The sequence below is a fragment of the Pelophylax lessonae genome, assembly GCF_965119305.1.
Source record: "Pelophylax lessonae genome assembly, chromosome: 4".
NCBI lineage: Eukaryota > Metazoa > Chordata > Amphibia > Anura > Ranidae > Pelophylax > Pelophylax lessonae.
Genome location: NC_138771.1, coordinates 79,680,660 through 79,696,150, shown reverse-complemented (window position 1 = coordinate 79,696,150; position 15,491 = coordinate 79,680,660). Strand labels below are relative to the sequence as shown.

Here is a 15,491-nt window from a genome sequence, read left to right as displayed (position 1 = left end):
CTATTTTATCACCACTGATGAACAACTGAAACTATGTAAAAAAAACAACCATATTTGGATTTTTTTAAATCATGGATTATAAGTAAAAATTAACAAACGGTTTGGCATAAACACTATGCAAAGAATTAACAAAATTTATTTAGTGTCTAAATTATTTACTTTTTCTATCATCCTTTTTTCTTTTATTAGTCCAATGACATTTCGAAAAATGCTGGGTTCCATTACTAATATATGGCATTATTAATTGACGAGTTGATTTTGGAAAGCATTATATCAACATGATGGCTGTCTTAAAGTATTTTTTCCCTGGGACTTTTTTTAAACTTTGAAAAGGCACCAAATTGCAATGGATTCCAACTCATGTCTAAACAATATCTCAAGAAATCTCAATACAAGCTGGGCTGCAGAAAAGACATCATATTTTCCCAAGAATCATCCAGACTATTTCAGAGAATGTGGATTTCAAAATAAATAAGGATAAACCAAGATCACTCTTGTGGCACATATGGGTAATTATGATGGTGTTTTGTTTTTCATGTTATCTAAACAGGCAACACAACTATTCACAATTCAGGGGCTGGCATTTACACTTAAGGACATTTTATTCTCAGCTATTGCTAAAATTATCTGTGCAACTGTATTGTTCCTTTACTTTGAGTACAAAGCTACAATTTTGTAAGTTAAACAAGCACAGTAATGCAGCCTATAAAATCAGCAGGCCATAATAAGGGTATCCATTCATGTATAACTACTATACTGTCTTATGTGTTCTTCTACTGCTTTTTGAGTGCAATGGAAGATTCAGCATGTCTATGTACAATGGCATTCAGAGTCACCTGAACTCAGATCATTAGGATATGCTTCTGAACGCATGTTAGACCTGTAGTTTTGCATTAACTGTATAAAAAACAGCAAGTGAAAAAAATGTATCACAAATGACATTAGTTTGTCATATAAATGATGACAGTTTGTATTATTACAGAGCATGAGGCTTGACATACCTTTTTGTCATTGCCTTTAAAGTCTTGTTTAGTTTTGTTATGGGTCAATCAGGGTCAGGCCAGGGACTACACTAGGGACAGCTCCAGATTGCTGGTGACCCATGGAGACGAAAGCAGCTGTTGTGTGCTTCAACAATCCAGCATCCACTTAATACTGAAATGTCAAACTTAGGTGGATCCAGTCCTTAAATCAGGGGTCTTCAAACTATGGCCCTCCAGTTGTTCAGGAACTACAATTCCCATCATGCCTAGTCATGTCTGTGAATGTCAGAGTTTTACATTGTCTCATGGGATGTGTGGTTCCGCAACAGCTGGAGGGCCATAGTTTGAGGATCCCTACCTTTAATGAATCATAATCATTTTGATGTCACCCAAAAAAGCTGTTGCTTGTATACAGGTTAAAACAACAAAATAGTGATTAGACACCTAACAAATTATGGAGTCCACATGTGTTCATGATACAGAGAGACACTGGTTTCTAGAATTTGATCACAAAGGTTCTAAGACATAATTTGGTGTCAATACAGGCTAAAGCCTGGGATAATCATTTGAACAAGGTGGCTCAGATTTGCAGGACATCAGAGTGCTCTGATAATGTAAAGGATCATGGGAATTATCTGCATAGATAAAAAGCCTTTTCTTCTCTAAACTCCATCTGGTGAGCACATGGCACATTGATAGTGAGCAGGGCTAATGCTCCCTGGAGGAGGATGAGGGATTTAGGTGTGAATGACCCACTAGTCTAAGAGCATCCATTAATGTTTCCTTTTCTCCTATTGTACTACATATCATTCCCCAGGTCATAATGTTGCACATGCAACTTTAATTTTGAAGACAAATGAAGGCATCGTTTCAGTAGGCAGCAGAGATAAGTTTCGGTAAGGAAGAAGAAAGGTCATAAGGTGGGAGTTAATGCTATAGCTTTAAGTTAACTGTCAAAGGAGAAAAAGAGACATCCAGACATGTGAAGAAAGCAGGACTGATAAACCGTAAAATACTTTGCACTTGTATATCTGAAATTAGAATAAGGGTGAAACACATTAAATAATGTAATATTTACATGTCATAATATAGTGATTCCTAGAGGTTTGGTTATGGATAAGATGGACATAACAAGGAAAAACAGTTCCTGGTACTGAGAAATGGAGAAAACATGGTTTATTTAGACAGATATAAATCAACCATTATTTTTTTTTAGTAATTTTTGTTTTTTCTATCATTACATTTTGCACAGTAGTTACAGGGTAATCAAACTGTAGAGGTAGAACAAGCATCATAATCAACATTTTAACAAGCATAAAAGGTGTAGTGTAATAGCAAATAAAAAAAAAACACCGGCTATGATATACCGGGTAAAGGAAAATAAGAGGATATAAGAGCAAACAAGTTTTTCAACAACCACATAAATTATATCAAATGATGATCAACTATTTTTATGTTGCAGAAAAAGATCAGTTATTCTGTTTAGTATTGATTGGTCACTCCTAAAATGGGATTAGCAACATCAAATTTTGCAGGAACACCATTCCACTTACTGCAAAACAAGTGCATAAGCGAATACCTTAAAAATTACAACATACACACCCAAGCATAGTCAATTCAGGATCTTTTGATTAACCTTGTAAAGAAAAAATGATCCTAACTGTAACCTAGTGGCTTCAAGGTCTTTGGAGTTGTGAAAAAAACCAAAAAAAAACAGCAACAATGGGCATTTCCTTATGAGAAATAGAATTACCAATGCTCAAGCTTTACAAAAAAAAAAAATCACTTCTGTGTTACCAACCAAATACAGAACATTTATTTTTCAAAGTAGCAAGTAAAGCAATTACCATCAAATTCTGCAAGCCTGGAAATATCTTCTCCAAGGTCTGCTGTCACTGGAAGAGCTTGCCGAACCTTCAAATTTGTTTCCCTACAAAAAGATTATAGTAGAGATTTTTCTTTTTATTATAAACATGTACAATATAATATTCCAGTACTAACACAGTTCGGGAAAACAAATCACACAAAAAATTGACATCTATTCATTTTCATGATCTACATTAGAAAAATGGTAGATTTGTCACATGGAAAAAGTAAGTCCAGCCCTACAATTACCACAAAAATTGAAATCAAGTGTTCCAGATTAGGTGCCAGTTAGTAGAGCCTCCTTGGAGAGCATGCAGGTGAAACCTGACCTATTTAACCACTTTCCCTCCTTAAAATGTACCCCATTCATGACCAGGCCACTTTAACGGACAACTCTGTAACCAAATACTATTTGTGCATAGAGATTCTTTTGGTGGTATTTGATCACCACTGCGTCCACTGGGACAAACAAAGCCTGATCGTTCAAATTTCCAGGATGTTGATCGCCAGACTGTACTCCTCCGGAGACCAAAACCCTGGTGCCGATTCCTTGCCCAGGACCCCCCCCTCCACCCAGACAGGCTGGCGTCAGTAGTAGCCACTGACCGAAATAGGCAGGAAAGGGAAACACTTTAGTCACTCAGGATGGCCTGCGGGTGCCAAATTGCAGCGGATTGGCTGACGCAGCATGCGCTGCGTCCTACATTTTTAACGTTTCTCGCACTGACACAATCAGCGCTTCTCCAAGCTCTTTTTCATGCACAGAGGTGGTGGAGGAGGAATCATCCTCACTGTCACTTGAAGTGCGTGGACGCGGACCCCATGGGGTGACTTGCAAACGCAGCTGCCAAATCAGCCTCCGAATCTGAAGAGGCAGAGGAAACAGGAGAAGGCAGCGGGCGCTTTTTACCAGGTCTCTTCTGTGAGACCATGTCCACTTTAGACACTAAAAATTGTGACCCCCGAGGACCCCCCCTTCCGAGAGTAGGTCTGGTGGTGAGACACGTTCAGCAGGCTCAATGACACCCTGGTGCCGCAATGGGAACACAGTATAAAGTTTAACAATAGCTGTGAAGTAACCCCAGCAGTGCTGATTCCTGTGGAAAGAACTACAGGTCCCAGAACACTGCAATAGAAAAAAACAGGCAGGGAGATACAGCCCCAGGACTCACCACCATACATTTCTCAGGAGCAGCCGGGAGAGAGGAGAATGAGTGCCAATCGCCTGCAGTACGCCGATCCGAAAGGAGAAGGAATGGCCGTGCTGTCACTAGAGGCCGCTCGCAGCACTATTCGGCTACAAGAAAATGACCGCTGCATCTGCTCAAATGGACAGATCCACCAAAACATGGCCGCAGAGCGGCCGCACATGGAGCCCTGAAAAATTGGCGGCGACGTCCGCGGGCACGCGAAGCACCCGGATCTGTTACACATCCAGGTAACCTGCTAAGGACACCCCCAACACACAACACTCCCCAGCCGACACCTGGCCGCACAGCTACCTGGTGACTAGTATTTTCACCCCACCTGTGCCGATCACCTCACCTCACTGAGATGACCTGTCTATAGATTAAATTAACATCCCCTAACACCCACACAGGGTTAGGGGGGAGCACCCATGCAGGGGGATCCCACTAGTGAAGATGGGAAAGGATAGGGGAGGGCTAAGTATCAGGGAGACCGACCCTGGGAGGACCCCGCATTAACCCCAAACTTCCTGAGGGAGAAGGGGGGACTACTCACCATACCATTGGATCTCGACGGGGGTCACTCCAGGCAGATCATCTCCTCATCTTGGAACGAGGGGTGCTGCGGGCCCGAGGAACACTTCGACTTTGGCCATGACCAGGTCGTGTGCGTCCATGCGAGATGTCCCACTCGCAAGCCCGTCCCTCCAATGGGACCATGTCGCAGCTGACCTTGCGCAGAGCTGAGGTCTGCACGTGCTAGCTGGCCAGACTGGAACGACCATAAGGATCTAGGATATCCAGTGCGTCGCCCAGTCTGGCAGTTAATTGTAGTTCTCTCAGGAACAAATAAAAGAAGAAAATAACAAAAGGAAAAAAAAATGGTTTAAAAAGGAGAAAAAAAGAAAAAAATGCCAGTACCAGCGATCCCAGCAGGGAGCTAGGTCCTTACTCCTGAATAGGCAGAAAAAAAACAGATCCTAGAGCAGGAAATGGGAGTATAGCACTTGGGACTTCCCCATAGGTGTAGTTAAGCTCTGTTCACTTTGTTAATCTTTTTCCACCTAGTGTCCTACTCCTAGGAAGAGCAGCATAACCCATCCATCAAATTAAATGAGGCTGTGTTCGTCAATGAATGAAAGAGAAATACACTTTAATGAATTAAAAAAAAAAAAACAGTAAAGTTAGTCCAATTTTTTTTGTATAATGTGAAAGATGATGTTACCCCGAGTAAATACATACCTAACGTGTCTTACTTTAAAATTGCACAGTTTTGTGGAATGGCGTCAAACTACGGTACTTAAAACTCTCATAGGCGATGCTTTAAAAATATTTACAGGTTACTTGTTTGGAATTACAGAGGAGGTCTAGCACTCTAATGATTGTAGCAATAGCTCCCATGTGTGGTGGGAAAACCTTTTACATATGCCGGAGTGACTTGCGTAAGCGTTCGTTTCTGCGTGGGATGGGGCAATTTAATTTTTTTTTTCTTATTTATTTTACATTTTATTTTTACACTGTCTCTAATTTTTTTGATCACTATTTATTATTTAGATATCAGCATGTCAGGTCCTCTTTATTTAGAGATCTCTCATTTACCTTTAAAAGCAAAAAAAAAAAAAAAAGTTATTTTGACTTTAAGAAAAAAAAAAAAAAAAAAAAAGGTAAAGGTTTCCAGTCTTCCAAGGGCATAGAGCCAAGTGAGGGCCATCTTGCCCTCACTTCACTTCCTGCCCAGCTATCTGCCGGACCAGATCGCTTCTGGGTTTACCAGACAACTGGGAAGCGGTGGGGGGGGCACTTCTTCCGCCGTCTATAAAAGTGATCCTGTAAAGAATCCGCCGCCGGGATCACTGTTATCTGAAAGCTGGCCGCCTAACGAAAAAAAAAAGATACGGGGGGGCTTGGTATTTAACATCAAATACATGATGTACATTTACAGTTAGGCAGTCTGCAAGTGGTTAACATTAAGATATCTAGGGTCGGGTGCTCTCTTTATTTTTGACATGTATGATGTCATTACAAAAGCAATGGAGGTCTCTTAGGCTCTCATAAAGAAAATTGCGGATTCCTCTGGTGGTGAAAACATTATGGTTATTGGTTGTTTTGTTGCTTCAGGGCCTAGACAGTTTTTAGTTATGGAGTCAATTATAAATTTTGCATCATATGAAAATTTGCTTGGTGAGAATGTGAACATCTATCCAATAGTTAACCTTAAATCAGCCAGCCTGTCAACATTTCAATGAACCAAAGCGCACTAGCAAATCCATCAAGGAATGACACAAAAAGAAGAAATAGAGAGTTATGGATTGCCCTAGTCAAAATGCTGATTTGAATCTGATTAAATTGGGCATTTCTTGCAAGGATACCCATATACATCTTGCTACTAAAGGAATGTTGCATTGAGAAATAGTGAAAAATTGTAGTCACTCACTAAGTCGATGTCAAAGACTGGTGGGCAGTTATACAAAATGCCTACAAAAAGTAATTTCTGCTCCAGGGGGCCAAGGGTGTGTCCATAGTACACCATTGCATCTATTAACATTTTTGTTGAGTACATAATTTGAAAGGCATTTGGTGCCCTGCTCAAGTATATCACCTTTTCCTGTAGGCACTGTATGAATAAAGAGCTAAAGTTTGCGTGTTCAGGTATGTTAATAAAAATTCAACTATTTTGATGGGATGTATTTACTTTTTCAAAGGACTATATGTGTGTTGATGTACCATCAGGAATAAATTTCAACACACAAATGCAGTGTGTTTAGATAACAGGCATAATTGCATGTGCGACAGTGTGAAAAGACCCTATTTGTCCTTGACAACTATATGTAGGCAAAGGAAGCAAATGTTTTATTTTCATATTTGTCCTTACATTCCTGAAAAAGAAATTTCAAACTCATCCCTACATTCAATGCACAACTGTTAGGGTTCGTGCACAATGTACTTAAAATAGGCATTTTTTAATGCCTAGTGTAAATCTCCTGATATTTTCCTGTGGTGTTGCACGTCCCGAGTACAGCTTGCCATGCAAGTGAATTGCTGTAAAGCCTATTTGAGTCCACGTGAATGAACACTTAATGAGAAGTCTGTAAACTGTCTGTGGGTAAAATGTCAGCACTTTTGACTTTAATAGACTTTATCTAATGTAGAATATTATAAAAATCCCTTAATTACATAACAAAAACTAAGACTATTTCCAGGAAATTACTATACTTGTACCATTAAATTCAAAGAAATTTGATGTTCTTTTATTGTAAACATGTGTGAGATTAACTCATCTAGAGAAGCAATTTCTACAGGTCACACATGATTGGGTATTTAAGGTTCGCATTATGTACTATCCTTTACTTTCCCAAGAAAAAAGCCTCTACTCCTTTAGTAAATCAACCCAATGTCTACATTTCGAAGCTATGCTAACAGGGAAACTTTAGGACTACCATAAAAACTGAATTGCTGTGAAATGCATATGCAAGATGACACTTTTTGGTGAAAAGTTTTTTGTTTTTATAAAAGGCTGTACTGTGGCTTTATTCCTCTGTGGAATCTCTGCATGCGCCTATTTTAGATTGTCAATTTCAGTTTTTTAGCGCGGTTTGTCATGTAGAAATATACCCCATTTATAAAGAGACATGCAAGGACCTTGCATAGTGGGTAATGCACTACAACAATGTGGATTATAATTCCTTGTATTACAGCCTCTTCCCCTCCTTTAAAGTTCAGTAGATTTGTTTTAGTTGAGCAGGTGTGTTTGCGTCTTTTACCACAAATATGTTATTTTTTGAGTTTTGTTCAAAAGTTTCAAAGACCAGTTTCTAATTTTTCAGTTGTGAGATAACAGTTTTTATTCTTTATAAATATGGTAAAAAAGAGCTGTAATCCTAGCTCTGAAAAGTGGTGTGCAAGGACATGGCATGCAAATTTCCTCATGAAGTCCTCTGACAGTCGCCGCCCACTCATACAGTCTTCACTTATGGGTATTGTCCTTATCCACAGGGGTAAACTAGGCAAAAGATTTTGTTAAAAATCATACATAAAATCATTTGCATGTACACACCCACAGGGGGCTGTCACTCTGGACCATACCCTCATGCTAGCAGCATTCCCAATTCAGTTTGGTAGCAAGCAGTACATAGAGCCAACAACCCCAAAAAGAGGGGCAGGGACTGTCAGAGGACTCAGAGAAAATAATTTTACGGTAAGTTCTTACAAAAATTCTGTTTTCTCTTACGTCCTCTGACAGTCGCCGCCCACTCATACAGTCTTCACTTATGGGACGTCCGAAAGCAGTGTAGTCTTGAAGGGTGGGAAACGCAACCGTCCCAAAGGCAACACAACCCAGGTCAGAGAAAAGAACCTTATCTTCAAGATAAAGTCAAAACACTGGGTAACAGGAAAGCTCAACATGAGCAAACAAAACCCAGGAAAGCAAAAAACCAAGGGATTAACCCCCAACAGGAGGGGACAGGCGCAAACTGCCATGTCACCCCTAAAGTACAGCCGCACCCAGAACTTTGCGGCCAAAGAAGGCATCGGCCGATGCCAAAACATCAAGTGTGTAAAATATGGTAAAGGTATGCATGGACGACCAAGTCGCCGCATTGCACACCTGGGACACTGACGCCCGATGGCGAAAAGCCCAAGACGCACTCACCGCCCTGGTAGAGTGCGCCGTGACAGGGAAGGGTGGAACCCGATCACTAAGCCAATAGGCCTGCACAGGCATCTGGCTGATCCATTTAGAAATGGTTGCCGCAGACGCAGCCGTACCCTTCCGAGGGCCCTCAGAAAGGACGAAGAGAGAATCCGACTTTCTGAGGGAGTCAGCAGACGACAGGTAGACCCTGATCGCCCTCACAACATCCAAGGGATGCAAGGCAAACTCCTTAGGATGCCTAGTCTCCGCACACAGCGAAGGCAAAACAACATCCTCATTGAGATGGAAATCAGGCACCACCTTCGGAAGGAAGGATTGATGAGGTCGCAAGACCACCTTGTCCTTATGGACAACCAGGTAGGGAGAACGGCAGGACAAGGCCGCCAACTCCGACACCCTGCGAGCAGATGTGATCGCCACTAAAAAGGCAACTTTTCGTGACAGTGCCTGCAGAGTAATTTCCCTGAAATTTTCAAAGGGAGGGCGTTGTAAAACGGAGAGGACTAGAGTCAAGTCCCGCGGCCAGTCCCGTGCCACCAGGATCACCTGCGTCGGTTCAGAGACCAACCTGCGAAGGAACCGGGACAACAACTGAATTGGAGGAAAGGCAAAGATCAGACGATACCGATTCCAGGGCACCACCAGCGAGGCGACTGCCAGAGGATCGTGAGTTCTTGCCACGAACCTTTCCACCTTGTTGTTTAGACGAGACGCGAATAGATCCACGTCCGGGAATCCCCATCGCGCACATGGCATCTGAATTACCTCCGGGTGCAGGGACCATTCCCCTGGTCCAGGGTCTGGCGACTCAGATAGTCGGCCTGCCAGTTCTCCACACCCGGAATGTGCACTGCCGAAACCCGCGTCTCGGCCCAGGACAGAATCTCAGCCACTTCCTTGGCTGCCCGGGCACTCCTGGTGCCCCCTTGGTGATTGACGTACGCCACCGAAGTGGCATTGTCCATCTGCACATGCACTGGGCGGTCCTGCAGACGAATGCAACAAACAGAGTTTGATCGCTCGCAGTTCTAACACATTTATCGGCAGAGAGGATTCCTCCCCCAACCAAGTGCCCTGGGCCGACAAAGTGCCCAGAACACAGCCCCAGCCCGACAGGCTGTCGTCCGTGGCGATCACTGTCCACACCACCGGATGGAAGGATTGTCCTTCCTCAGAGCCGGAGACCGGAGCCACCACAGAAGATCCGTCCACACTTGGGAGAATCAACGAGATCCTCCTTTCCAAGGATTGAGGATGCCTGTCCCACCTGGCCAGATTTCCCGCTCGCAGAGAACTCGTGTGGGATTGTGCAGATGGCACCGCCTTGAAGGCTGACCCCATTAACCCCAGGACCCGCATGCAGGTCCTGAGCAACGAGGAACGGTTGTCCCTGAGGGACTTGACCTCGTTCTGTAGAGTCTGGAGCTTGTCCACCGGCAGGAAAACTCTTGCTTGAGCGGAGTCCAGAACCATCCCCAGGTAGGGGAGCCGGACAGAAGGGGACAACATCGACTCCTGGAAGTTGGTGGTCCACCCGAACTCTTGGAGCATCTGGACCTCCAGGACAGCAATTCCCAGCGCCCGCAGCAGGGCCAGGACAGGAGCCAAGACTTTGTTAAACACCCTTGGAGCCGAAGCGAGACCGAAAGATAAACTGATAGTGCTCCTCTGCAATCGCAAATCGGAGATAACTCTGATGACCCTCATAAATGGGGATGTGTAAATACGCATCCCTGAGGTCGATGGACTCCAGGAAATCCCCCGGACTCCACCGATCGAATGGATTCCATGCGGAAATTTTGGACTCGCACAAAGCGGTTGAGAAACTTTAAGTCCAGAATCGGACGTACCTTGCCCTCTTATCTGGGCACCATGAACAGATTCAAGTAAAAACCCTGACACCTGTCCTGGTGTGGCACTGGGACGATCACCCCCTGGGCGGGCAGATCCTGCACCGCCCGATGGAGATCGAGGAGATGATCCGGGGTAAATGAAGACTTGAGGGGAAGAATCTGTCTGTCGGGCGTGATCGAAACTCGATCTTGTATCCCGACTGGATGAGTTCCCTGTCCTGAATCTTGGACAGCAAAGGTTCGGGAAAACAGCGCAGACGCCCCCCCACCCCTGAAGCGGGTGAGGGCGCCCCTTCAGGCGGGGGCAGACTGGGCCTGTGTGTTAGGGCGGGCGGCTTTAGGTTTGCCCGCCCAGGGCTTCTTCTGGCCACCCGAGGCCTTGAAGGATTTGCCCTTGTCCTGTGCCCTAAAGGCACGAAAGTACCCCTGGTTGGGTTTAAAGGAAGGGCCCCGCTTACCGCGGAAAAACCTACCCTTGGCCACTAGGAGTAGCAGAATACTCAGACACTGTCTTTTTTGAGGACTGGTCAGCCGATCAGTTCTTCAACCACACAATGCGACGGAGCAATACCGTGCATGCAGACAAGCGCAAGACCAGAGGGGCCTCATCCAAGGCCATGTCACACAGGTATAGCACAGCTTGATAAACCTGGTCCATCATGGCCCACGTAGCAGGAGGGGCAGAATCCGCCTCCATGGTTCATTTAATCACCTCTATCCACTCCAGCACAGCCTGAGAGACCAAAACGGAGGCGAACACGGGTTCCAGCAAGGAACCCGCCACCATATAGCAGTGGCGGGTAATAGACTCCACCCGTCTGTCCACCAGGTCCCTAAACACCGGAGATTCCTCCGCGGGCATAAGAGTGGCTTTGTTCAATCTGGACACAGTGTGGTCCACCTTAGGAGCCACAGTCCAGCGCGAATCCGTAGGAGACGCGAAAGCATAATAGTACTCAAACCGCTGAGGTACCACAAAGTTGCGCTTCAGATTGCGCCATTGTTCGTTCACCATTTCATGAAATACTGCGTGACAGGGAAAAATCCTGAACCGATTTCTGGGTTCTGCGGGTCCCAAAGGATGACCGCTTACCCTGCTGGTGGGGCTCATCCTCCAAATGCAGCATATCTTTTACAGAACTAATGAGCGCAGTCATAGCAGCGCGATCTCTGGTCGGCCTGGCGGGGGAAACTTCCCCCTCCTCCACTACCCCCTCCCCCTCTGACAGAGAGGACCGAGACCCCCAGGGGGTACACTGTCCGTAGCAACCAGATAAGAATCTGATCAGAAGAAGGTGAAGGCCTGAGACTTTTCCTACAAACCCTCTCAGACAACAACAGATCCACCTCTGACGCTAAAATCGCAAGTGCAGTGCTAAGAGAGCCCTGCGCAGAGGACTCAGGCGTACCTGAACCCTCCACCAGAGCTGGGGGGGGGGGGGGATTTGCTGTCCTGGGAATCCATAAGAATCAATGAAAAGCATTTTTTAAAAAGTTTTTAAAAGCACTGGCCCTTTAAGTAGCAACAGCTGCGGATCGTACCGCGTGGTACCGCAAAAGGAATTAAATAGTGCAACAGCAAACACAGTAGGAAGTGACTGCCAGCATGAAAAAAGACCCAGGAGAAGCTTAAAAGACCCCCAGGAGTGCATACATACAGTCTCCACGCCGCTGGAACAATCTGCAGTCTGAGAGGTGGAAGTGATGTCACACTGCTAGAGGACCCAGACTAAGAGAAAATGGCTGCCATGCAAGTTAATGAGGAGGCTCCGGGAAAATGGCCGCCGAACACATGTAATAAAGGCTGTGCCACAACCAAGATGGCACCGAAAAAGGCACGATTTTGCTGCAGGGAGGAGCGCTGTAGCCCATTCATGAAGCCAAATATGTTGCCCACACCAAAGATGGCGGCCCCGCGAATTTTACCCACAGCGGGACCCACGCACATATCTGGCACCCCAAGTAGTAGAAAACACACATCAGGGAGAGGGACCCCCCCCACAGAGCGGCATAACCACTATGGCGCCCACAGGGACTGGGAGAGACCGGGGAGTACACCGACAGACATGAGGGGAATAACACAGACACCAAAACCAGACTGCCATCCCCACACAGAGCCCCCAAAGACACCCCCCAAGCAGAGGGGTTACTCACCGACCAGCAATAGCGTGGGTGCCGCCGTGAGACGGGAAGCCTCCCACCCCGGGTGGGGGTACCGTCAGCCGAAAACAGGACGCTAGTTACACGCGGCGTACCGCAGTAGAGCCATTTTAGCGAAGTCGCCACATTTGCGGGCTTTGTCCCTGAGGACAGGGACAGGTCATTTGCGAGGCCATGGCGTAGGCATAGCCTGCTAAACGCTCGATGGCAGGCTGGGATTCCATAAGGTTATCTGTCCTGGATTACCAGGACAACCAGTCCGATTCCCAGCTCCGCAACGCTGTAGTCTTCTCAAGTCTGACTAACTAAGCGCAGGAACAAATAAAAGTCTATCATAATAAAGAAAAAACACTTAAAGAAATAAAAGGTAATGAAAAAGGAGAGAGGCTGAGACCGCAGCCCCAGCCAGGGAAAGCCTGTCTACCCCTTAACTAGGCAAAAGACAAACTGAATTGGGAATGCTAACATGAGGGTATGGTCCAGAGTGACAGCCCCCTGTGGGTGTGTACATGCAAATGATTTTATGTATTATTTTAACAAAAACTTTTGCCTAGTTTACCTCTGTGGATAAGGACAATACCCATAAGTGAAGACAGTATGAGTGGGCGGCAACTGTCAGGGGACGTAAGAGAAAAATTGTATTGTAACTGTACTGTCCGCCCTCGTGTTGTAAAGCGCTGTACAAACTGTTGGCGCTATATAAATCCTGTATAATAATATTGAAACTTGTTTCAAACACTGTTATACAAGTCAGTAAATGCTAATAAATACTAGATGGGAAAATGCTCTAGCACAGCCCTCAAAATTTCCACTTGCATTTGGCGAGTGGAAAAAGATTGAAGGCGAGTATGTGGCTGCCTCGGAAGGGGGTGGGATTAAATGGGAGCTGTTCTCCTAGCGATCGGCCAGGGGAAAAGAAAGGCCGGGAAGATGAGAGCACCCGGATCATCACAGAGTGGGGATCGCCGCTGTGACAGCTTTGATTTGAATTGCCGGGTGTTCCTGGCGCTTGCATTCACACGAAGTCCCATCTCCTGGATCGAGTCCTATGATAGACAGAGCACTGGTCCAATGCTGGGACGTGTGGAGTCTATTATAGGAGCCAATCCAGGAGGCGGGACTTTGTGTGAATGTGAGCACTGGGAACACCTGGCGATTAAAATTAAACCTGTCACAGCAGGCAATCCCCGCTCTGTGAGATGTTCCAGCTGGCTCTCCTCTTCCTTCCCTCTCTCTTCCCTTGCACTGGTGAGGCTGCATTGATGGACACAGATCAGGCTGCATTGATGGGCACTGATCAGGCTGCATTGATAGGCACTGATCAGGCTGTATTGATGGGCATTTATGGGCACTGGTGAGGCTGCAATGAAGGGCATTTATGGACACTAATGAGCACTGGTGAGGCTGCATCTATGAGCACTGATAAGGCTGCGCTGATGGGCACTGGTGAGGCTGCACTGATGGGCTATGGTGAGGCTGCAGTGATTGACACTGGTGGGGCTTCATTGATGGGCACTGGTGAGGCTACATTGATGGCCAATTATGGGCACTGGTGAGGCTGCACTGATGGCAATTTATGGGCACTGATGAGGATGCGCTGATGGGCATTGGTGAGGCTGCATTGATGGGCACTGGTGAGGCTGCATGGATGGGAACTGAGCAGGCTGCATCAATGGGCACTGGTGAGGCTGCATTGATGGCCACTGGTGAGGCTGCATTGATGGCCACTGGTGAGGCTGCATTAATAAGGCTGCATTATTGGGCACTGATGAAGCTTCATTGATTAGCACTGATGAGGCTGCATTGATCGGCACTGATGAGGCTGCATTGATGGGCACTGATGAGGCTGCATTGATGGGCACTGATGAGGCTGCATCAATGGGCACTGATGAGGCTGCATCAATGGGCACTGATGCTGCTGCACTAATTGGCACTGATAGGCTTCATTGATGGGCACTGATAAAGTTGCTATTAATATTTATTTTTGTAACTTAATTCTGCATAAAATATTTAACAGTGTAATTTCATGAGATCATTTATGAGGGTGTGTTTAGGGGCGGGGTAGGGGTTGGGTGGATCAACTGGTGGCAAGTAACCCTTAAGATTTGGCTAGTTCATCAGGACTTGAAATTTTGAGCCCTGCTCTAGCAGATACCTTTTGTCTACGGTTACACTTATTTACTAGAGTTGTTTATAAAATATAACACATTTGGGCCAAAAAGTAGATTGTTTAACTTTAAAAGTTGTACTTTTTTATTGTGTAACATAATCTATAATATTCTGTATGCAGTTTAGATGGATAGAATAAATGTTTGTAATATGTGCACTGTAAATCTACAATAAATACTATTTGATGAAAATAAATAAACTTTACCAAAAAGAAAAAGATAGAGATAAACAACATGTGTGGATTGATTTTCCTAGTAAAATTTTTGCCCTTTGTCAAAATAAACTAAATTTCGCACAATATCTAAAAGAAAAACCTGCATAGCAAAACTGTACATAGTGTTGTCATGTCTTAAATGCATCATTATTCATACATATTTTAATATTTCCATGTTTACAGTGTAAATAAACTAATCCCATGGCAGTTCAGCTGTAGTTGATGGCGTATGATGTAGCAAAAAATACTTTCATTCCTGAGATGTTAAACAAAATTCATATAATAACAGCCCATTCAGACTGGCGCGACACGACTTTGTGGGGCGACCTGTGAACTTGCGGTGCACAGCGTGCCACGCGACTTCGGCGCGACTTGCACGGACTTCATATAATTGAAGTCAATGCA

The 15,491-nt window shown here is 45.0% G+C and overlaps 1 protein-coding gene across 2 annotated transcripts in view; it reads right to left on the bottom strand.

The window, feature by feature from the left end:
• ATP8B4 (ATPase phospholipid transporting 8B4 (putative)) overlaps positions 1 to 15,491 on the bottom strand; it is a 648,069-nt gene that overhangs the window by 234,171 nt on the left and 398,407 nt on the right. For both annotated transcript variants that reach the window (XM_082254031.1, XM_082254032.1), the window contains exon 10: positions 2,831 to 2,913. In XM_082254031.1, coding sequence (XP_082110157.1) covers positions 2,831 to 2,913 — 83 coding nt within the window. The remainder of the gene's footprint in view (positions 1 to 2,830; positions 2,914 to 15,491) is intronic.